The sequence below is a fragment of the Phlebotomus papatasi genome, chromosome 2 (genome assembly GCF_024763615.1).
Source record: "Phlebotomus papatasi isolate M1 chromosome 2, Ppap_2.1, whole genome shotgun sequence".
NCBI classification, from domain to species: domain Eukaryota; kingdom Metazoa; phylum Arthropoda; class Insecta; order Diptera; family Psychodidae; genus Phlebotomus; species Phlebotomus papatasi.
In genome coordinates, this window is record NC_077223.1 from 9,105,146 (window position 1) to 9,128,124 (window position 22,979).

General features: G+C 33.2%; 1 protein-coding gene across 3 annotated transcripts; it reads left to right on the forward strand.

Annotated features, from left to right (window-relative positions):
* The first annotated feature begins 28 nt into the window (after nucleotides 1–28).
* On the forward strand, nucleotides 29–20,917 carry LOC129803666 (protein ROP). Of its 3 annotated transcripts, XR_008751880.1 has the most exons (8): nucleotides 44–217; nucleotides 515–682; nucleotides 8,961–9,116; nucleotides 14,334–15,193; nucleotides 15,263–15,430; nucleotides 19,542–20,002; nucleotides 20,077–20,108; nucleotides 20,195–20,917. XR_008751880.1 is itself a non-coding variant. In XM_055850388.1 (6 exons), exons 1-6 carry the CDS (start codon nucleotides 190–192, stop codon nucleotides 19,947–19,949), a joined length of 1,788 nt encoding a protein of 595 aa, XP_055706363.1. In that variant the 5' UTR covers nucleotides 29–189; the 3' UTR covers nucleotides 19,950–20,917. The 3 variants fall into 3 exon arrangements, 1 of the variants encoding a protein (XP_055706363.1); XR_008751879.1 differs by having other exon boundaries at nucleotides 20,077–20,917; XM_055850388.1 differs by having other exon boundaries at nucleotides 29–217; nucleotides 19,542–20,917.
* Nucleotides 20,918–22,979: the final 2,062 nt, after the last annotated feature.

Sequence of the window (22,979 nt, forward strand, 5' to 3'; positions counted from 1 at the left end):
GTGGGTTGCTGTGAGATGCTGTCGGTTTGTGTCAGAATTTAATTCCAATTTGTCACCACGGGCGCTGATGTCGCTCACCAATTTTTTGGTGGAAAAATCAATAATTCACATTTCTTGCTTTTTCTCGAACCTCTGCGGAAAATCCAAGTGAAAATTTGATTGTGAAAAGGTGCAGGAACAAGTGACGAAATGGCGTTAAAAGTGCAAGTTGGCCAGAGTGAGTAGAACACAGTGGGATGGTGGATTTTGTTTGGATTGAGGGGAGGCTCAAAACAAAAGATGACTAATGATGACACACCTCAGTGAATTTTCTTCTCTTGCGGACTTCTTTTTCACTTTCTTCATGCATTTTCACTCTCTCCAGACTTGTTAGTTGTTCTCTGAGGTGTGGATGTGGGTTTGAGGGTGGATTGAGGGGCTGGAAGGGGTCTTTTTCCGGAGGGGGATTCGCCCTCTTGACCTCGATTGATGGCTGATGGTTTTCTTGGGGCTTTTTTTCTGGGGGGATTTTTAGAGATCATGAATGAGGTGATCAGGTACAAGGGGCCGGGTACCAAGAAGCCCAATCCGGCTAAGACTGCGCAGGCAGTGGAGTGGAGGGTCCTGGTGGTGGATAAACTGGCCATGAGAATGGTGTCTGCCTGTTGCAAGATGCATGACATCAGCGCTGAAGGGATAACACGTAAGTGCAATAATCCCCTGAGCCCCCTGAGCCCGTATCCTCCAGTCGTGAGAGTTCGATTTTGTGTTAGAAAACTCCCTTCCTTGAAAATCGTTGGAGACTCTCCCCCAAAGGGAGGGCTTTCAGGCTTCGTGCATACTCTGCCTTCTAATACTTAACACTTAACCCATTCAGTAAATGTAGGGGAAAGTGCCCATGCTTTACACGGTCCCAAGCTTTACAATGATTAAATTTTTCGTATGTTTTTCAATAAACGTGACTCATCTTTTCTATATTTTAAAAACTAGCGGAAAGTGTCGTTTTGAAAATATATTGCGGAGTCGTATTTTTTCTGAAACATAGGAAAAATTTAGTCATTGTAAAGCTTAGAACCGTGCAAAGCATGGGCACTTTCCCCTACTTGAAATACTTTTTTAGATAGAGTATTTTTAATTTAAATTCTTATGGCCCTGGCACACCTTTTAGATCAGGAAAATTTCATGAAGTCGAAATTCGAAACCCTTTCTTTCTCACATGTTTTGCATATGACTGTCTCATTCTTTCGCATACCAAATTCGATAGAGCTAAATTGAATTTGGAATGATGTTTAAAAGAAGAAGAAGAGTGGGAGAGAATGAGATAGACGTATGCAAAGCATGTGAGAAAGAAAAGGATTCGAATTTCGACTTCATGAAATTTTTCTGATCTAAATGGTGAGCCGGAGCCATTAACAATAATTCATTACAAACTTTATTATTTTAAATAGAGTAACTAACCTAGGAAACAAATTGGCAACCAGAATTTAAATCAGGCAAGACAATGAGGGAAAATATAATCAAAATATGAACGTTGTCAAATTTTCCGTCCGGCATTTTTAGCAAAAAAAATTGCATGACTTTCCGCGATAGAGATGTACTAAAGCAGTCCTGTGCTTATTAAAAGTCATGTAGTATCGGAAATTTTGTGTTGATACTTCTAATAGAAATTACAGATAGCCATACTTGTAACACTAATCCCGCTTATTCACGGTGCCATGATGAATATTTTTGCGCCAAAAAGACATAGGGAAAGTGTGCCAAATTCCGGCTAGCTCGCAATTCCGGCCACCTTTTTTGTTCCTCGAATTTGAATGAATTTTTATTTTTTACATACTTTAGAGATTATACAATGCAAAAGAATAACAAAAAATGTAGCTTCGACAAACGAGATGACGTGAAAAAGGCATTGGAAGAATTCCCGAAGGGCAAGGAATTATGAGAATGAAGGTGGCCGAAATAGGGCACCTAAGCTATGTCTACATTTTTATTCATTTGAAAATGTATTAAGAATGATTTTAAAGTAAATAAAGACAATAAACTTTCTACAAGGTTCTAAGCAACACTCCTTAAGTAGAAGGAATGAAAAAAATCAATTCCTATTAAAGATATTACATTTCAAACTTGAGACTTTGGCGGTTGCATGCAATTATGCCGAAATTTGGCACACTTACCCTACATAAATTGGTTCCTTGACCCTTCTAGAATGTTACTGTTTAGTGAAAATTCTTTAAATATAATTTGAAAACTTCTTAAACACAAGAAAAATACGCGAGTGCAAAATGCTTCTATTGGAAACAAATTAACCCAAATGGAGACAAGGGAAACTTTCTAATTGGAGACAAACAGTGAAACCGCGACGAAAGTCTTCCAAAACCCTGTTAAGTTGCTCTTGAGTGCAGGATTTGTACTTGTTCATGGTCTTTTCTCCTTCCCCATCTAAAACAATAAGAAAATCTCTCCAAAAAATCATATTTCCGGGGTTTCCTATTGAAGCATTTGCAGACACTTCAGAAAAATCCTTTTTTCACGAAATAGGTAATTATTTCATTTGAAAACTTCACGTAGCGTTAACAAGAAAGATTAGCAATAAGTTTAACCAAAATTCTCCAGAAATATGACATACAGTAGAGTCTCGCTATAGGCCATCGCTCTATAGTCCACAATTTATCGACCGTTGATTTCAAAACACTGATTTTAAGTTAGGTTATGTTTTTTAGTATGCGACATGCATAATTATTTTAATATTTTTGGCAAACTTTATTAAGTAGTTGTGATAATTGTGATCCATAATGAAGAGAGCAAGGACAAGTACCACAATCGCAAAGAAAGTGGAAGCCGTCGAGCAATTTCAATACTAAAAGTCGTTGATAATTTTAAAAAATTACATGGACTATAGTGCGACCCAAGTGTCAAATTTGAAACCAAATATGGACTATAGCGAGACTCTACTGTAAATGTTAAAAAAAAACGAATAAACAACAGTCACTTTACTTTACCCAAAAATTTACGGAAATTTAAGGAACAAAAAAGGTGGCCGGAATTGCAAGCTGGCCGGAGTTTGGTACACTTACCCTAATTCTCTTCACAAAAAATATGAACTTTTAATGTGTTGAATCTTCTGTCAAAGTTAAACCATTTAGAAATGGTTTTGAATTAGGACATTTACCCTAGGGATAGGTTATCAGGCTTCGAACAATTTATAATTTTTCCCATATTCACATATCCTGAAGAAATGGATCAGATGCCAATCACTTACCAAAATGTTTGTTATTTATCATTTTGTTTCTGTTTTCGTAATGAGAAAACGATTTTGATATTTCAATGATTTATTTTTTTGGTTAACCTATTTTTTTTTTTAATTTTAATAAATACAACATTGAAGAAATTTTTAGCTGTTTACTTGGCCGTGAACTCTTTAAAACCCTTAAAATTTATTTTAATTCAAATCGAAAAAAGATCGCATAATTTAGAAAGGTTTTATCGTAAAATAGTTTTTCAGCAAGTTTAAATTGTTTTAGCTCAAGAATCAAAACCATCTTTCAGCGGCAAATAATTCCAACAATTATAAAATAATAAATTACTGCCAAATTTAAAATATTGTCATCTGATATTTCGTAGAGAAATATTTTAGGAGGATTGCAGGGTCGAATAAATATCTCTTCCAGAGGGAGCCCTATTGACACTTTTAACAAAATGATGCAATTTATTTAATGTATCTAATAAAATGTAAGTAATATGGCGTTTTTCATTAATCTACGTTTTTCGATAAGGTGTCTACACATTGGGAGCAATTTTCGTCAAAAATTGCTCCCAATGTGTAGAGGCCATAAGTGTTCAAATTTCGTATTTCAAATAGTACAGAGTAGGGTTTCAATAGGTCCTTGCTAACTGGTAAAGCTGTTTTCAGACTAGAGGTTTAGCCCAGTTCTAGAAGATCTCAAAATCCTATTGTTTTTTTTTATAGCCTAATAGGTCATTTTCACCTTTAAAAATTCAATCCTAAGTCAAAGTGACCAGGTAAACCATATGGCTAAGCCTTAGGTCTAAAACCCGTATAAGCATTCTTTTCTGTAAAAGTTTTTTTTTCCAAAAATTTGGTAAAAAATTTAATACTGCGTTGACTTTGATCATTTTAGGGTAGATATGGAAAGCTTCACTGAGAGAAATCAGAAAAAGTTAAAGTAACATTCCTGAAATGTTAATTTTACCCTGCAGTATTGATCCCAAATCGGTGTAAATATTACCCTTTTTGGTGTATTTAGGGTTAAAGTTACCCTTTTTTCATATTAATTGTACACTTAAAAAGGTGTAAAATTAACATTAAAAAATGTTGATATATTTTTACACCTAAAAAGTGTTAATGTTATGAGGAAAAAAAATTAATCGCACCCTCTTTTTTTCTCGGTGTTGAATGAAGGTGCTATTCTAATGAAAAATGAACATGTTTTTTAGCACTTTAATGTTCTCAAATGCTTCTGTATTATTGACTTTTCTTTGTGTTGATTCCTCTCTTGACTGTTTCCCTCAGTCCTCGCCATGTCCTAAAACCACTAAAAAGTTGTAATGGAATCAACACAAAGAAAGATGTTGATTATGTAAAAGTACTTAAGAACAGTAAAGTTCTAAAAAAATGCTAATATTTTATTTTTACATTTTTTTTTTTTTGAAAAATGAATAGAGGAAATCTTTACTGTTCTCAAATGCTTCTGTATTATCGATTTTGCTTTATGTTGGTCCCTGTTGCGACTGATTTATCTAGTTTTCGTCGTGTTCGAAAACTGCTAAGCAGTCGTGACGGAAGGAAAAGTGAATATTGCAGAAGCTTTTGAGAATAGTGAAGTGCCTAAAATACGGTAATTAACAAAAAATGAACATATATTTTTATTGCTTTACTGTTCTAAAGTGCTTCTGCGTTATGAAATTTACTTTGTGTTGGTTTCTGTCTCGACTATTTTACCTGGTTCTCGCCGTGCTCTAAATCACCAAACAGTCGCGACAGGAACCAATATAAAGAAAAGTCGATTATGTAGAAGCACTATGATTCCCTAAGAGCTCAGATGACATTGTAGCAGTTTTTTGATAATTTTTTTCTTTAAAAGTTCGTAAAATAGAAGAGAAAGAAAAACGAAAATCTCGTTTAACCCTCTAACGGTGTTTTTCTTTAATATGCGAAGAAAAGTTCTAAAACAATGTTTTCTAGGATAATTATGATCCAATAAAGTCGAAAAAACCATCCATTCTTCATTATCTTTTTTTATTTTAGGCGCTAGGTGAGAAAATATAAAATGTTTTGAAACTTTTTTTGCTTCTAAAATTCACATTTTTAGTTTTTTCAAATTTTTTAAATAAAATATACAAAGTAGAATGACATATCTTTCAGTAAAAAATAAATTTATTTTAGTCAGATAACTTTAAATCGGTATTTTTATGGAAATTGGAAATGAGTTTTTTTTTGCACAAATATTTTTTGTTGCTTTTTCTCTGACCTGTCACACAAAACTGGGAATAGCAACAAAACAAAGACTCAAAATGAGTTCAAACTTTCAAGAGATGTTTATAAGACTATTAGGGTGGAATCACCAGTTCTAGCCAGTGCCCCACTTCTCGCCACTTACATTGAAATCGCTATTTTTCGCAATTTTTGAAATAAATGAGTCGCAATTTTTTTGTATTGTTTCTGCTTCTACGCATAGAATCGAAAAATAATAATTATTCGTTTTGGATTCACGATTTTGATCACTTTTTAGAGCAATATTTTAAGCAAGTGCATTGAATCCAACATCTCTTACCAAATGTACTAAGTGTCGTCAAATTTTCATCAGGCCAAAAATACCTATTTGGGTAAATAATTTGTCTATTGAATATTTAATTGCACTTGTGGAATACATAAAATTTGTATTTAGTCAATTAATATTTCATTTTATATTATTTTTGTATAAAAATGAGGCATGGCGAGAAGTGGTAATATTCTGGAATTGATTTTACCACCTGTCGCCATATCTTTTCAATAGGCGACGCTAACTTCACTTCGTACATTCTCAGTTGTCAAATCTGCATTGTTTACTTTCTGCAAAAGCCCCATAATTTGATTTCTCAAATAAAAGTGAAGAAAAATCATTTAAAGAGAGTAATAATAAAGTGATCACAAGGAAAGAGAAATGGTGAATGTATTCTTTTCATAGCATTGCCTAAAATAACCGAGTGTGGTTCTTTTCAAGTGGGTGGCGAGAAGTGGTTACAAATTTTACAAAACTGGCGAAAAGTGGTAAAAAGTGGCGACGAAATGGTTAATTTTGCATTATTAATAAAAATCAGTTTTTTAAGTAGTCCAGCGTTATGTTCTAGGATTATTGTTTTCACGTATCTAGAGCCAATACATCTAACAAGGGGAGGAACCCAACTGTCTCCCGCGGATCGGGACGAAATTTGGCATGTAAGTAGGGTCCATATAGAAAGTTAACCAGCCACTGGCTTTTTACTGTGCGGCCACTAGAAGTAGTCATTGTGACCATTCATAGTCATGAATTTCTTATATATGAAAGATTTTTTTTAACATTTGTTGCTATTTTTCTTTGACCTGAAAATGCGTTTTAATGATGTTAAAGCTTGGTTTGTGAGTTACTGATGAACGTCAGAACCCTTTCATGCGATACACCTTCATGGTAATGTCATAGGTCATCCGAGTAAACATTATACTTTTTCAAGGAAAATAATATTTTTAATATCAGCAAATTTTTCTTTCAGATTGTTTAAAAATAACGAATGGGAGAAATTTCTTATTCTTCTGTTCCTTCTTTTCCTCTTTAAATTTTACTGCTGCCGGACTTCTTTTTCTTTCTTTTTCTTTTCGTCTTCATTTTTTTATTACAAAAATGTTTGTTTTTTATTCATATGTCTGCCATTTTTTATTCGATTTTGATGAGTAAGTAGTCGTTAGGAAGGTCCCAATGAGCTTTATAACATACCCAAAAATCATAAAAATCGGAAAATTACAAGGTCAAAACTTTCAAAGCGATTTTAGCGCTACTAGAGGAGGTTTGACAATGTTTAAATATTCTACAAAATTATAGAGCGGATCGAGACGTTTCATTTTCATATAAATATTATTGTTTATGTTTGGTCAAGTAGTTTTGCAGTTATAGACAGAAAACCAAATGCAACTGGAAGATCATATCTTCTGTCCTATATCACCTAAAGTAGTGTATCGTAAAATTCTTTTCTTTCTAATAAAGTAGTATCCCGTTAATTGAATAAAAATATAACTGCAATAATCTTGCGTAATTTCCATTAATATTCAAGGAAGTCTAATATCTATATATTTGCATTGTTCGAATAAATAAAAGATAGAGTAGGAGAATACAATAGTTCATATTCAATTTTTTGCAAGCTTGGAAGATCTTTCGCAGATCCCTAATGATATCATAGGGTCAGGTCAGGATGACAAATTTCTTGCTTTTCCATTTTGCCGAAGACCACTATCTTCTATCTCCAAGGGAAATGAAGTTTTCTAACAATTTCCAAACTCGATATCTCGCATGAAGGAATTTGTAACGCAAAATAGGTATCAACATTTTCTTTAGTAAAGTATATTTACCTTAAACCGTATTTTTTTGGTAAAGTATATTTTACCTTAAAAATGTAACAGTTGTAGTTTTCCGATTTTTATGATTTTTGGGTATGTTATAGAGCTCATTGGGACCTTTCTAACGACTACTTACTCATCAATATCGATAAAAAAAATGGCAGACATATGAACAAAAAACAAATATTTTTGTAATAAAAAAAATTGAAGACGAAAAAGTATGCAATGTGGATCTTACCAGAAAGTAAAAGAAATCCGGCAGCAGTAAAATTTAAAGAGGAAAAGAAGGAACAGATGAATAAGAAATTTCTCCCATTCGCCATTTTTAAATAATCCAGAAAGAAAAATTCGCTGATATTAAAAATATTATTTTCCTTGAAAAAGTATAATGTTTACTCGGATGACCTATGACATTACCATGAAGGTGTATCGCATGAAAGGGTTCTGACGTTCATCAGTAACTCACAAACCAAGCTTTAACATCATTAAAACACATTTTCAGGTCAAAGAAAAATAGCAACAAATGTTAAAAAAAATCTTTCATATATAAGAAATTCATGACTATGAATGGTCACAATGACTACTTCTAGTGGCCGCACAGTAAAAAGCCAGTGGCTGGTTAACTTTCTATATGGACCCTACTTACATGCCAAGTTTCGTCCCGATCCGCGGGAGACAGTTGGGTTCCTCCCCTTGTAAGTAACTTTGTGTCAAATTTGACTTATCTTGTAACAAGGATTCAAAAGTTATGATTAAATGAATTTAATTTTTTCCTAAACATGGCGATAGGTGGTTATTCCACCCTACCGAGGACACTATAGCACTTTTAAATAAATACAACCTTTATTGTCGCTGTAAATGTGATTTTTGTGAAGACCGCCTGGAGGCGGTCTTCTTACCCGTTAGAGGGTTAATAATGTCTGGGAGAGAAACTCGCGGCGACTTTCTCTCACGAAGTGGAGGATCATGGCCCCAGAAGGGGAATTCTGTAACAGTATGACAATGTCATATGACAAATTTTCGTGATAAATTCTGGAGCCAGGAAACGCAAAATAATAATAATAAAAAAAAATGAATTAAATGTGATAAAAGGGATTTCCAAATTTAAAGTGTATGGACCTGAGTGAGTCCGACAGTCTAAACGTAAAATAAAAGAAGAAGAAGAAGAAATGCGAGAGCAGGACAACATTAAAGTCAAGTGGGAATCGAAGGGCCATTGCAAGGAACTCTATGAAGCTTTTAGTAACTGATATCATTCGGATTTATGAGTATTTCTTCCGAATTTACTTATATAAAAAAAATTAAATTTGTCATATGACATTGTCAGACTGCTACAGAATCCCCCAACAAAGAAGGCGGGATATGGAACAGAGTGGTGAGGAATTTATCTGTCTTGCAGTTGTCGAGGACATCCACAAGAAGCGAGAACCTCTGCCCACGATGGAGGGGGTTTATTTGATTACGCCCTCGGAGGAATCTGTCCGGGCACTGATGAGGGACTTTGATCATCCCAATCGTCCCATGTACAAAGCAGCTCATGTCTTCTTCACTGAAGGTACGTCTCCCAAAGCATTTTCATTGCCTTCCACTGTCCCTCAAAATATCTCCCCTGAAGAAATCACTAATCTCTCCTGCACACAGAATCTCACCCAGAAGACTCAGAAGCACTCTCAAGGGCGTTTTCCATTGTCTCTTTTTATAAAAAAAAAAAAAACTTATTAATGATTTATTTCACAAATTCTGTCTTTCTTCCTGTCTTCCTCAATTCTCTCACTCTCTCTCTCTCTCTCTGGAGTTTATCTGATGATTTGTAAGGACATGCATAATGCTTCAAAAACCATTTGTATCACAATAAATTATTATCCATCAACTCTGGGATGCATAGATTGAAGATTCAGACATTTTTTTAGAGAGTTCTGTTGCTTCTTTTTGGTTGTTCAAATAATAATTTTTTTTCTGAGATTCTCGTGAAATTTTTTGCAGCGGAAAAGATTCAACCAATAGGAATCGACCATTTTCAACATGGCTGATTCGGTTCTTGTTTCCTATTGGCGGAAAATTTTTCATTAGAAAATTTCACATTATCTTTGGTTTTTTTTAGCTTTAGGGATTTTACTGAATATTTTCCAAAGTTTGCCAGTAGATTTCTTGTTGTTTAGTAGCTCTGTAGAACTTTATTTATTTTATTTATTTTTTATTTATTTAAAAGCCTTCAAGAGAACGTAAATAAAAATGTAAATATTTCTGGCAAATGTCCAATTATGAGCAATTTATTGATTTACAACATTTTGCGTCTTGTTTTAGAAAGATTTTTTTTTATTTTAGCAATATTTTGCAATTTATTTATTTCGACTAGAAAGTATTTTGAAAAAAAAAAAAACTAGAAACCATCCCAAAAATTTATTAAATATTTTTGAAAATTAGTGATTGAACCTCTTTCCCAGAAAAAAAAAACCATTTAATGCCCAGTCTGTTGATTATTGATTTCTCAGAGGATGGTTCTCTCTCTGGCACGAGAATGACAAGAATTCGTGCAATATGGGCATTATTAAATTAGCGAATTTAATCAGTAGCCAATCGATAAATCCGCTTGAGACACAAAAGCTTTAATAATTTTTTTTAGATGATTTGAGATGCTTTTTCAAAACAAAGCTAAATCTTAGATTATTTTTTTTAGTAAAGCCTCATTCAGACAAAATTTAAAAAAATATATTTCTCATAAATTCCATTTAGATTTTGCGCATAGATTTTGACAATTTATTTAAAAAAAAAAAACTTTCTAAATAAATAATAGCTCTTACAGGTAATTAATTTTCTAAAAACACTCACCTAAGAAGTAAGTTCCAAAAGCTAATCTTGTTGCATCAGTGATGTCTTCTTCACTAACAAAAAAAAAATACTGAGCTACCTTACTAATTTCTTGTACATATCATTGGACATATTGGAAATATTTCTTTTAATAATTATTCAATTGTAAAATGACAAAATTTTTTTGTATATAAAAAGTATGAAAAATCTCTAAAGCTAGATACAGATCCGTATAAGAAATATTTACGCATCCCATATTTTTATGAAGTAATGCTCCTCCCCCCCAAATCACTCTATAAATTCTTTGTAACACAAATTCTTTGTAGACTTCAACTTCACTTATCTGTCCACACTGAAAATTTCTTTATTTTTCTGTCTTTTATTTTATTTTTCTCTGGAAAACACCGTAGGGTTATTTATTATTAAATTTAGCAATTAAACTGTTTGTGCAAAGAGACTTTCAAGATAAAAAATACAACTCTGGATAAAGCTCTGAAAGTGGTGAAAAACAAAATTCACCACTTTTCACCACTGTCACTTTCTCACTTAACTGTCATCAGTTCGTAAATTAAAGAGTAGAAAAATCTCATTTTTATTGCGAAAAACTTCGAAATTTTCTGCAAGAAATGTTCCTTGGAGCGGAGCAAAAGTGTATCAATCGTGAGAAATTAATTAGAGTAGTCAAAAATAAAAAAAAATCGCACGAATACGTAATATGTACTCGGGTATATGTCAGAGTAGTCGTAGGGGAAAGCGCGCTACCTTCGGACGATTTATGCTTCGCACAAATAATTTTTTTCAATGTGCTATAAATTAATTTGGCTCATTATAATATTACAATTTAATAGCTAGTCCAATGCCTCAAATTTTCAGAAAAGAGCAATGGGTGAAATCCATCAGGAACATAGAGAAAAAATTGAATTGTCCGAAGGTAGCGCGCTTTCCCCTACAGACTTCTTTCTAGGGAATATCCTCTAAAAACGGTCGTCAAGCTTTTTATCAGCATTTAAATGAAGAAATGATTAACCTAAACATATTTTCCCGCAAAATTGGGGAATACCGGCTGGAAACACTAAGTTCACTTCAGTTTTTTACATCAACTCATGCTTAATCTAAATTGAATTTGGTGCAACATTTAAAAGAACAAGAAGAGTGTGAAAGAATAGGATAGATATATGAAAATTATTTAAGAAATAAAGGGATGGTAATGTTCATTCTCTCAAAATGCCACAATTAATCACTGCGGTCACAGATATTCAAGAAAACGAAAAAGCTGAAGAAACAGCAAACATAATACCCAACGCACAATAACTTTTGTTTGTAAATATGTTTTCAAAATTTTCTTACAAGAGTGAGCGAGATGACCAGATCTAAATTTCATTCATACTGTCACTGAAATATCAAAAATATGTTTTCAAAAGAAGACGATTATGCGCTGGCTATAAGGGAATAATAATTAAAAACTAATGTACAAAAATATTTACAGATTTTTGCAAAAACAATTATAAAATTGACAACTGAAAAAGGGAAATTTTACAAAAGGATCAGTTAATAAAAATTTTTTGAAATTCAACGATTTTTTATGCATCTGCATACACATATTGAGTTCATATACTAATATTTATGATATAAATTTCATGAAAACTCCTTAATAATGCAAAAACACATCAGAACTAAGACAAACCATGGCAAATTTCAGCATATTTGCTTTATTTGATAATCATAATCAAACTTCAAAAATGTCAACAAACTTTTTTCAAATTTAACTGTTGCCCGAATTAAAAAGTAATCCGATCTTAAAAGAGCCGAATTAGCGAGAGTCTACTGTAATACGATAATAATGAGGAAACACCAGATAAAAATAGTTGTAATTCAGACTCCACACAAAACTTTCTTCACATAACCTCAAATTTCCCGTCGTTCAAATTTGAGGAACTCGACTGTACCTCCAGAAAAATAATAAAAAGTAATATCAATATGTTTCCGTAATTATGCCACGCTAAGATTTAAGACCATTATTTCACAAAGCTAGTTTGTCCATCTTAACCATTGCGGCTCCAATAATTGAGGTTATGATAAATTGTTTATTCGATAGTTTTTGTAGTTTCGCCAAAAGAACAAATAAACGTAAACAATTCGTTACAAATTTATATTCTATCTCTATATTCCCTTCAATACAATGTCTAACCTTAAATCTTTAAGAAATGGGTCTCTTTTATAGGGTTAGGAAAATTTTAGGTTATGTTTAGCCTAATTTCAAGAATTCAATACTTATTTTTTATAACCAAATATCCTAATTTGCAGCGTGGGGAAATTTATCAATAGCCATGTCAAAGAAAGAAATTGATTGCAAAAAAAATTTTAAATTATTCATTTCTAATCTTAAAAATATGACAAGGTTTAGAGTGATAACCTTCCGTTTTGAGGTTAGGTTTAATATTATAACCTCAAATTCTAGAATAACCTCTTTGCCAAATATTTTTAGTATATGCGGTCAAGTGTGCTAATCCGGGCGCTTCGCTATCTGGATCGTTTATGTCTAATTCACTTAAAATAATATTTTTATTTTTATTTCCGTAATATGGTCACTACAGTAACATAATATAACTATTCAAGTTTGAGAAAAAGCAAAAATAATATTTTTAATCCATTAAATAAGTGAGTGCAATCGACTCATTTCAATCTTGTGCTAGGTGAGTTCTTCATGACCATGTCACATATACAGTAGAGTCTCGCTATAGGCCATCGCTCTAGTCGACAATTTATCGACCGTTGATTTCAAAACACTGATTTTAAGTTAGGTTATGTTTTTTAGTATGCGACATGCAATGTTGTCATAATTATTTTAATATTTTTGGCAAACTTTATTAAGTAGTTGTGATAATTGTGATCCACAATGAAGTGAGCAAGGACAAGTACCACATTCGCAAAGAAAGTGGAAGCCGTCGAGCAATTTCAATACTAAAAATCGTTGATAATTTTAAAAAATTACATGGACTATAGTGCGACCCAAGTGTCAAATTTGAAACCAAATATGGACTATAGCGAGACTCTACTGTAAGATTAAGATTAATTTTTTCTGAACTGCGAGAATGCCAAAAAAAGATAGCAAGTGTTTTATCATGCCTCTCTCTCGCGTTTCGCTCGAAAACTGACCAAACAACAGTTGGCACACATGGTAAATTGCTCTAGTTGCCTGTAATACGATTCAGAAAGCAATTAATACGAACAGTAATATCTTACTCGTCGTATTACTCCACTAGAGTGTACTCTTTCTAACACACATGATATTCCATTTGAAATTTTGCATACTATATACCTCTCTCTCCGGCTTTTCTTAATATTAATATTAAGTATATATAGGTGTATATGTGACACCGCGATCACTAAAAATTTTCTAGCAGTGATATTTTCGCTAATGTTAGCTAATTAATTAATTAATTAAATGTGAATTAGCGAAAAGGCGATCCAGTTAGCACATGCTGATTTATTTCAGTATTATCATTATTTTATAAATTTTCTTCAATATTTTTGATAATTTTCTTTTATATTATGTTTCTGAATGAAACTGTGAATAATTCAATGAATTTAGAAGATGTAAAAAAGAATTTTATCAGTTCAAAAACAAACGTTTAAGTAGCACTTTGCGGAAAATGATCCAGTTACCCCACTTCACTATTCTTTTAAAAATAAGAGTTATATAAGGGCAGTTCCTGCATTAATTGCACTCGTATATTCCGCTGAAAGTGTGGTGTGCGTTAGCATTTCTTGGACGGCACTGTATCAATAGAGAAATTGCCGAAATCTCCAAAGGCAATGATAATTTAAAAAAAAAATCAATCGGAATTTTTTGAAAAACTTTGAAAATTTAGATTTTAAATTTAAAAAAAGAAAAAAGAAAAAGTAAAAACGGAATTGAGGAAGCTAATGATCCGGAGTGTTCCTTTGGTTGCACATTTCACAGTGTGTCCGGAGGAGCTCTTCAACGATCTGTGCAAATCGTGCGCCGCGCGCAAGATAAAGACGCTCAAGGAGATCAACATTGCGTTCTTGCCATACGAAGGCCAGGTCTTCTCACTGGACTCGCCCGACACCTTCCAGTGTCTCTACTCGCCGAGCCTTGCGTCGGCTCGGGTGGCGCACATGGAGCGAATAGCTGAGCAAGTGGCAACTCTGTGCGCCACCCTTGGCGAGTATCCATTGGTGCGCTATCGCTCCGACTGGGACAGGAATGTGGAGCTGGCACAGCTGGTGCAGCAGAAGTTGGACGCGTACAAGGCGGACGAGCCAACGATGGGCGAGGGCCCAGAGAAGTCACGCTCGCAGCTACTCATTCTCGATCGTGGCTTCGATTGTGTCTCGCCGCTCTTGCACGAGCTCACGCTTCAGGCCATGGCGTACGATTTGCTTCCGATTGTCAATGATGTGTACAAGTATCAACCGTCGCCAAATGCCATGGACAAGGAGGTGCTTCTGGATGAGAATGATGAATTGTGGGTTGAACTGAGGCATCAGCATATTGCTGTCGTTAGTACTCAGGTGACGCAGAATCTCAAGAAATTCACCGATTCCAAGCGTATGAGCCAGAGTGACAAGCAATCCATGCGAGATCTCTCGCAGATGATCAAGAAAATGCCACAGTATCAGAAGGAACTCTCCAAGTACTCAACCCATCTTCATCTGGCTGAGGACTGCATGAAATCCTATCAGGGATTTGTGGATAAATTGTGTCGCGTGGAGCAGGATCTGGCCATGGGAACGGACGCAGAAGGGGAAAAGATTAAGGATCATATGCGCAATATTGTGCCCATTCTCCTGGACACTGTGAGTTTGTGCCAGGTCCCAAGCGCCTCAAAAAAAGGAACTGCCCTCTAAATTGACTTTACCTTTCAGAGTGTCTCCAACTACGACAAAGTTCGCATCATTGCTCTTTATGTGATGATCAAGAATGGGATTTCCGAGGAGAATCTGTCCAAACTCTTCACTCATGCACAAATTGGACAGAAGGAGCAGGAGATGGTACGCAATCTGAGCTACTTGGGAGTCAATGTCAATCCTGATGTAAGTAGAATAATTCATAATTTCTCGTTTTTATTCAGGAAAAATTCACAGGAAAAAATGAAATAGGAAAGGGTTCAGCAGTTTCATGTAGCTTAAGCTGTCTACACATTAGACAAATTATTGAAATAATAGCATTTCAAAGTGACATTGAAAAGAAACTTCAATATTGAAGCGAATATTGAACCCAATACTTCAATAATTGCCTACACACTGAACAAATTGATTTCAATATTAAAACTTCAATATTAAAAACACCAGTCTAGTCAGGGATTCACAGATCTTCTGGGATTTTCTTCCGTATTTTGTCAAGAACACCCAAAAACAACCAAGTTGGTCAGAAGATTTCTCCAGATTCCTCCAGGAAATCCCAGATCTTCTGGGATTTTCTTGTTCATTATGCCCAAAGCACTTCAGATACATTCTGTGGTCAGAGGATTCCTGGAGCTTCCTTCAGGAAATCCAAGATCTTCTGGGATCTTCTTATTCATTATGCCCAAAGCACTTCAGATACATTCTGTGGTCAGAGGATCCCTGGAGCTTCTTCCAGGAAATCCAAGATCTTCTGGGATTTTCTTGTTCATTATGTCAAAAACACTTCAGATTAGAAACAAAAGCCAAATTGAATTAATCACTTGAATTCTCACAGACTTTCAGGATCATGCTTCGTATCATACCGTGTGGCTACAACCACAAGCCTTCGTACCCTCTGTAGGATTACAATTAGTAACATAAAATTATACTTATATGAAGTGGGATTCTGGAGGAAGCTCCAGGAATCCTTTGACCACAGAAAGTATCTGAAGTGCTTTGGGCATAATATTCAAGAAAATCCCAGAAGTTCTGAGATTTTCTGGAGGAAGCAGTTAATTAGTACTGACCAAGTCGGGTTCTTGAGGAGATTGAACAAAATATATAACCAAATTCCAAGAATCTGGGATTTTCTGGAGGAAGCAGGAGAGATGTGTCTTGACTTGGATTTTGATCTTGGATGTGTTTTCATTCATGAACAAGAAAAATCCATCAGTTCTGTGATGTTCTGAAGGACGAAGATTCCTGACCATTAAAAAATATTGAAGGAAATATCAAATCAATTTGATATTTAGAATTTCTTTGAAATTTTATTTCAATGTGACTTTGAAATTTTTTATTGAAATGATTTGGCCTAGTTTGTAGCCATTCAAAATAATGAAATAAAATATTGAATAAAATGTTCCATATTGAAACAAATATTTCAATATTTGCCTACACACTGGACAATTTTCTTCAATATTGAAACATTTATGTCAATAAATCTTTGCAATGTGGAGGCAATCCTTGTCAATATTTGACATTGAAAAGAAATATTTCAATAAATTATGTCTAATGTATAGCCAGCTTAACTTTCTCAATTGATTTTTCCGTTAAATATTTAGTAGCATTTTTTTAGTCTTAATTATCTGAAAATGCATAGGAGACTTACTTAAAAAATCCAAGGCTATTTATACCTTGAGAGAAATCCGAAAAAGTTAAAATAACATTCCGGAAATGTTAATTTTACCCTGCAGTATTGATCCGAAATCGGTGTAAATATTACCTTTTTTAGATGTATTTAGGGTTAAAGTTACCCTTATTTCATGTTGATTTTACACTTAAAGAGGTGTACAATTAACATTAAAAAATGTTGATATATTTTTACACCCAAAAAGTGTTAAAGTTATAACGAAAAAAAGTTAATCGCAGCCTCTTTTTACTCAGTGCAGAAAAGAATTAAATAATAAAGGGTGGGACAGTTTCATGTAGTTTAACTTTTTCAATTAATTTTCCCGTTAAATATTTAGTAGCATTTTTTAGTCTTAATTATCTGAAAATGCATAGGACACAGGGGCCTCTCGACATTTCATTTTTCCATACGTTTTTGCATAGAGGCACTGAAGCCTATTGGCAAGTTTTTTCCTAAAGAGAATTGACTTATCAGTCTGATATATTTCGAAATCGTGCATTAAAAGCTATCTAAAAATATGTATTTCATTATGTTCGCCGAAATAATACAAGAACTACGTGGAAATTTGTTTAAGTCGCGGTGCAATATCTGCAGAATTTTTACAAGGAAAAGTGAAAAATAGCTTCACTTTTTATTAGACTCGATGGACCCCTGATAGCACACTTACTGTAAAAATCCAAGGTTATTTATGATGCTCCATTCTCTCCTAAGTGAGAAAATCTCAAATGTCCCAAATTGTAATTGGTTCCAAATTACCTCATTTTACCCTATCTTTTTTTGTTTTGGAAGATTTTGAATTTTGAAATTTTCGATTTGTAACTTTTTGCCCCAGTTTCCCCTAGTATCAAAATGAATGGCCATGTGGATCGGAGAATTGTTCTGGAGAGACCTCTGAAACTATTGGTATAAAAAAAATCGGTGAGTGACCCTAGAAGTTCCAACAATATTCGGTAGGGGAGACTGGGGCAAAAAGTCACAAATCGAAAACTTCAAAATTCAATATCTTCCGAGATAAAAAAGAATGCGTCTCAAAATTTTTTCTATAGATAGCCTTCATAGACCTTCTTCAATTTCGTAAGTTTCTTTGAATTCGAACAAGGAATTTAGAAAATAAAAAGAAAATATTGAAATTTGTAGCCCTATTTTTGAAATATTTTCATGCAGAAAATAACAATTATTACCTACTTATTTTACAAAATTAATGCACTGGTGAATATTTTCTAAATAATTTGGATTCTTTGAATACGAATTCGCTATCTATTTTAGAATTTCACAAATGTTCTTTTCTCTAGAAATCCTTTTATTAAAAATGGCCACTTGGGGTAAAAAGTAACAAAAAAGCGAAGCAATTTCTGATGTCTCACGTCGAAAAGAAACGTCATTATCGTGTCTCGCCGCTTGTTGTTTGCATTGGTCAATCGATTTGCAGTCTTTTGTGTGTGTTTTTTTTTTTCAAAAACAACTTGAAAAGTGCTTTTCTCGTTTTCTCACTTTTCTCGCAGAGAAAACGGTGTTTTACAAAGGTGTAGATGAATAAATTTTCTATGAAAATATGTCCTCTAGGTTTTTTTTCAAATTTACGGAAGCCCGTAATGAAGCGAATCAAAATGTGATAATACCTAATGTCTGGTACTATATGTCCCAGCATTTTTGAGAATGGTCACAAAATTACCTTTTAGAAATTGGCTCGATAAAGGTTTTTCCTTACAAAATAGAAGAAAATTACTTTCACAAAGTTGTAGAGCGGTAAATTTCCTATAAAACTGCGCTAATTAGAAATTTCTGAAGCGCTCGAGTAGCTGTTCGTGTGTTCTTTTCAACACTCAATCCTCCTTTCTTTAGTTATACTTCATTTGACGAAAATTCCTAAAGATGATTTCACGGACAGATTTTCATTGGAGCATCTCCAAACTCCTCAAGATCCGAGGGATCGTGAATCGCAAGAATCCCCAGCCGATTTGCCCGGCCAAATACTCTCACGTCAGGCATACTTATACTGAATCTGAAGGGGAAACTTTACCTTCTTCCGTTCTCTGACCCTGCTCAGACGGATATGTGTTGACCTCCCGTAGTATATGCTTAAGTGTAAATTGCATAATAAAATAACTACTACTCCAGCTACAACATAATAAAATGACATTGATATTGAAAATGGGGATTTGGAGGTGTTCAATATCGAAATTTGGAAGTTATGATTTTCCGAATAAATCTCCCCTAGTGGCAATTGGACGCAGTTGTGTTGTTCTGAAGGGTTGTAGAATTTCACGAGCGATTTTGTTATTTGGCTCTGTGATCACATTTTGTCAATTAGAAGAGGAGTTCTCGCCCCTTTTAAAAATCAATTTTTGGAGGTCAAAAAAGGTCAAACATTTTTTTTTACCGAATAAGCAAAATAGACATGTATTTAACTCCAGCGCCTCTAGTGTTGGTTTTACAAACTTCACTAGTTCTAGAGAATTGTAGGTCGTACAAAGGCCATCAACTTTCTCCCAGTGAAGAATTAAATCGGTTGAGTAGATTTGGAGCGATATTATTAAATGTCAAAAAATGGCAAAAAACGGTTTGCCTAGATGACAGGCGCGGAAGGAATAATAACCGTTGCATTGTGTAACTGAAATATTCGGTCTGCAGGGCAATCGCAAGAAGTACACAGTTCCACGAAAGGAAAGGATCACAGAGCACACTTATCAGATGTCCCGATGGACTCCAGTGGTGAAGGATATCATGGAGGATTGTATTGATGATAAACTGGATGCACGTCACTTCCCTTTCCTGGCTGGACGTTCTCAGAGTGCAACCTATCATGCACCCACGAGCGCTAGGTATGGCCATTGGCACAAGGACAAGACCCAGGCAGCAGTGAAGAATGTTCCTCGGGTTCTTGTGTTTATTGTGGGAGGGGCTAGTTTCTCAGAGATGCGCTGCGCCTACGAAGTGACAGCTAACAACAAAAACTGGGAAGTTATCATTGGTTCTTCGCATATTCTCACTCCGGAGATCTTTCTCAGTGATTTGGGATCGCTGTCCAAGGAGGATTAAACAGATCACGTCAATTAAAACCTTTTCATCACTTCTCTTGGCTCCTCTTCAAAGTATTATCTGCGTGTGTGTGTTTGTGCTTCTTTCGAAGAGACTTTCACATGCTCTTTTCTGTTGGTTTTCGCAGGAGATTCTTCCGGAAATCCACGAGACTCTTGAGTGAGTACCATGTTTATTTTCATTTACTTTTTTCAATGCATTTTACAAAATAAGAATTGAAGTTGGAATTATTGTGATTTTTGAAGATTGAGGAGAGAGTTTTCAACTGCTATTCAGATTGAAACACTTCGTTAAGTTTTTTTTTTTTGAAAAAAAATAATTGAAAATACTATTATCAATAGTAGAATTAAATATTATGCTTTGTGAAACTAACTAAAAATTAAAGAAAAGTTAAAATAGTTGGATTTAAAAAAAAGTTTAATGGTTTGAGAGGTTTTTTAGGGTTATTTTTAGTTTTAAAATAAAATTAATATATTTTTCTGTATTTGGAAAATTGAAAAACAATTTTTACTAATTGATTTCTTGATGATTACGTAAAGAAAATTGAATGTTCAGTATTTAATTTTCGCTTTTAAAATTCTTCTACTGGTTTTATACGGAAAAGAGTACTTTTGGAAAGTGAGGTTGTCTTGAGTCTAACCTTAAAAAAAATTAAACGTACGTGAAGTTGAAACTTCAAAATAATTATCCATAGGAATGTTATTTATTTCAACTAATTTAGTAAAAAAAAAAGGCTTTGCACGAGAAAATCAAAACGACTTGTATGCATTTTGATTATAATTTCGCAATTCAAAATCTATCAAATTATTGAGGTTAGAAATAGAAGTACGCAATAATGGAGAAAATCATTCGAAACGTCTGAAAAATATTCCCAGGGGGTTCTGTTTATTAATTTCGATTGGGTTAAAAATATCACAGGTTGGAATTTAACAACTTTTGAAAAAGAAATACTAAAACAAAAAAAATAACATAACCTCAAAATTGATTATAAGTTACAAATCGATTTGTTGGTCTCTCAAGTTTGACAAATACTTAAAGATAATTTTATTAAACCCGGTTAATTTTGAATTTTGTTTCCTTAAAAGTTTAAATAACTTTTTCTGAGGTTATATTCGTCATAACCTCACATTGCTAATTAATTCATGAGCCAATAAGAGGGTTAAGTCCAAAAGCTTGATTTATTTCCTAAATTGGTGAAACAATTATAAAATTCAAAGCAATTCTTTTGCAACGAAAGAAGCCTTTTTTAGGTTACGTTCAATATTTAAAATAAAAAAAAATGAACATAACCTTAAATAGCATTTTAAATCGTCTTTCAAGATCTTATGTCTTTCAAGTTTGACAAATATTTGAAAATCATTATTTTACTCTGTGAATTTTGAAGTTTATTTCCTTGAAAGTTTGAATAACATTTTTGAGGTTATGTTCGTCATAACCTCACATTGATAATAATTAATTTATGGCACGCATGGCACAATAAGAAGGTTAAGTGCAAAGCTTGGTTTATTTCCTACATTTGTCAAACAATTACAAAATTCAAAGCAAAATTTTCGCAACGGAGGTAGCCTAACGTAACCTAAGTTCAATATTTAAAATAGAAAAGTGATCATAACCTTAAATAACATTTTAAAACGTCTTTCAAGTTCTTATGTTTCTCAATTTTGATAAATATTTCAAAATCAATTTTACTCGGTGAATTTTGAAGTTTGTTTCCTTGAAAGTTTAAATAACTTCTTTGAGTTTATGTTCTTTATAACCTCACATTGCTAATTAATTCATGGCACTATAAGAAGGTAAAATCTAAAGATTTGTTTATTTTCTAAATTGGTAAAACAATTATAAAATTCAAAGCAAAATTTTTGCAAGACAAAAATCTTTTTTTTTTTATTAGGTTTAATTTGGTAAGCTAAAAAATTAACATAACCTCAAAATTGATTATAAATCGATCTGTAGGTCTTAACACTTTGTCAAATTCATTAAAAGAATTATTCTACAGAATGAATTTCGAAGTTTGTGCCCTCGGAAGCTGAATTTTTTTTTTGTAGGTTGTGTTCATCATAACCTCACATTACTAATTTATTCAAAACTCAATATAAGAGTTAAGTTAAGAAGCTTTGTTTATTTTCTAAATTGGTGAAATAATTATGAAACTTAAAGCAAAGCTTTTGCAATACAAAATACTTTGTTTTTCTTAGGTTATGTTAAAATTGGTAAACTAAAAAATGAACATAACCTCAAATAATATTACAAATCGTCTCTGAAGTTTATCAAATACTTGGAAATAATTATTCTACTCGGTGAATTTTGAAGTTTGTGCACTTAAAAATTTAAATAACTTTTTTTTAGGTTATGTTCATCATAACCTCACACTAATAAATTAATTAATGCTTCAATTAAAAAGTGAATTCAATTAGCTTTGTTTATTTTTTAAATTGATTAAATATTTACGAAATTCTAAGCAGAGTTTTTGCCACGCAAAAGGATCTGTTCTTACTTAGGTTATGTTCAATATTGCAGATTAAAAATTGTACATAACCTTAAATAATATTATATATTGTGTCTGAAGTTTTACAAATAATTCAAAATAATTATTCTACACGAAAAATTTAAAAAGTTTGTTTGAAGTTTCCCTTAAAAAATTGAAATTGTTTTTATAGGTTATGTTAATCATAACCTCAAATTGCTAATTTATTCACGATTCACTAAAAGAGTTAAGTCCAAAAGCCTTGTTTGCTTATTAAATTGATTAAATGATTATAAAATTCCATGCAGAGTTTCTTCCACGCAAAAAGCTTTGAAACTTCTTAGGTTATGTTCATCATAACCTCAATTTACTAATTTGTTCACGACTCAATAAAGGAGTTGAGTCCAAAAGCCTTGTTTAGTTATTAAATTGTTTAAAAAAAATTCTAAAATTTCGTGCATAGTTTTGGTACTTCTTAGGTTGTGTTCAATATAACCTCAAATTTTGCAAAGGACTTTTTCCGCTGTAGAGTTATTGAGACTCCTCGATTAAATATTCTTATTAAA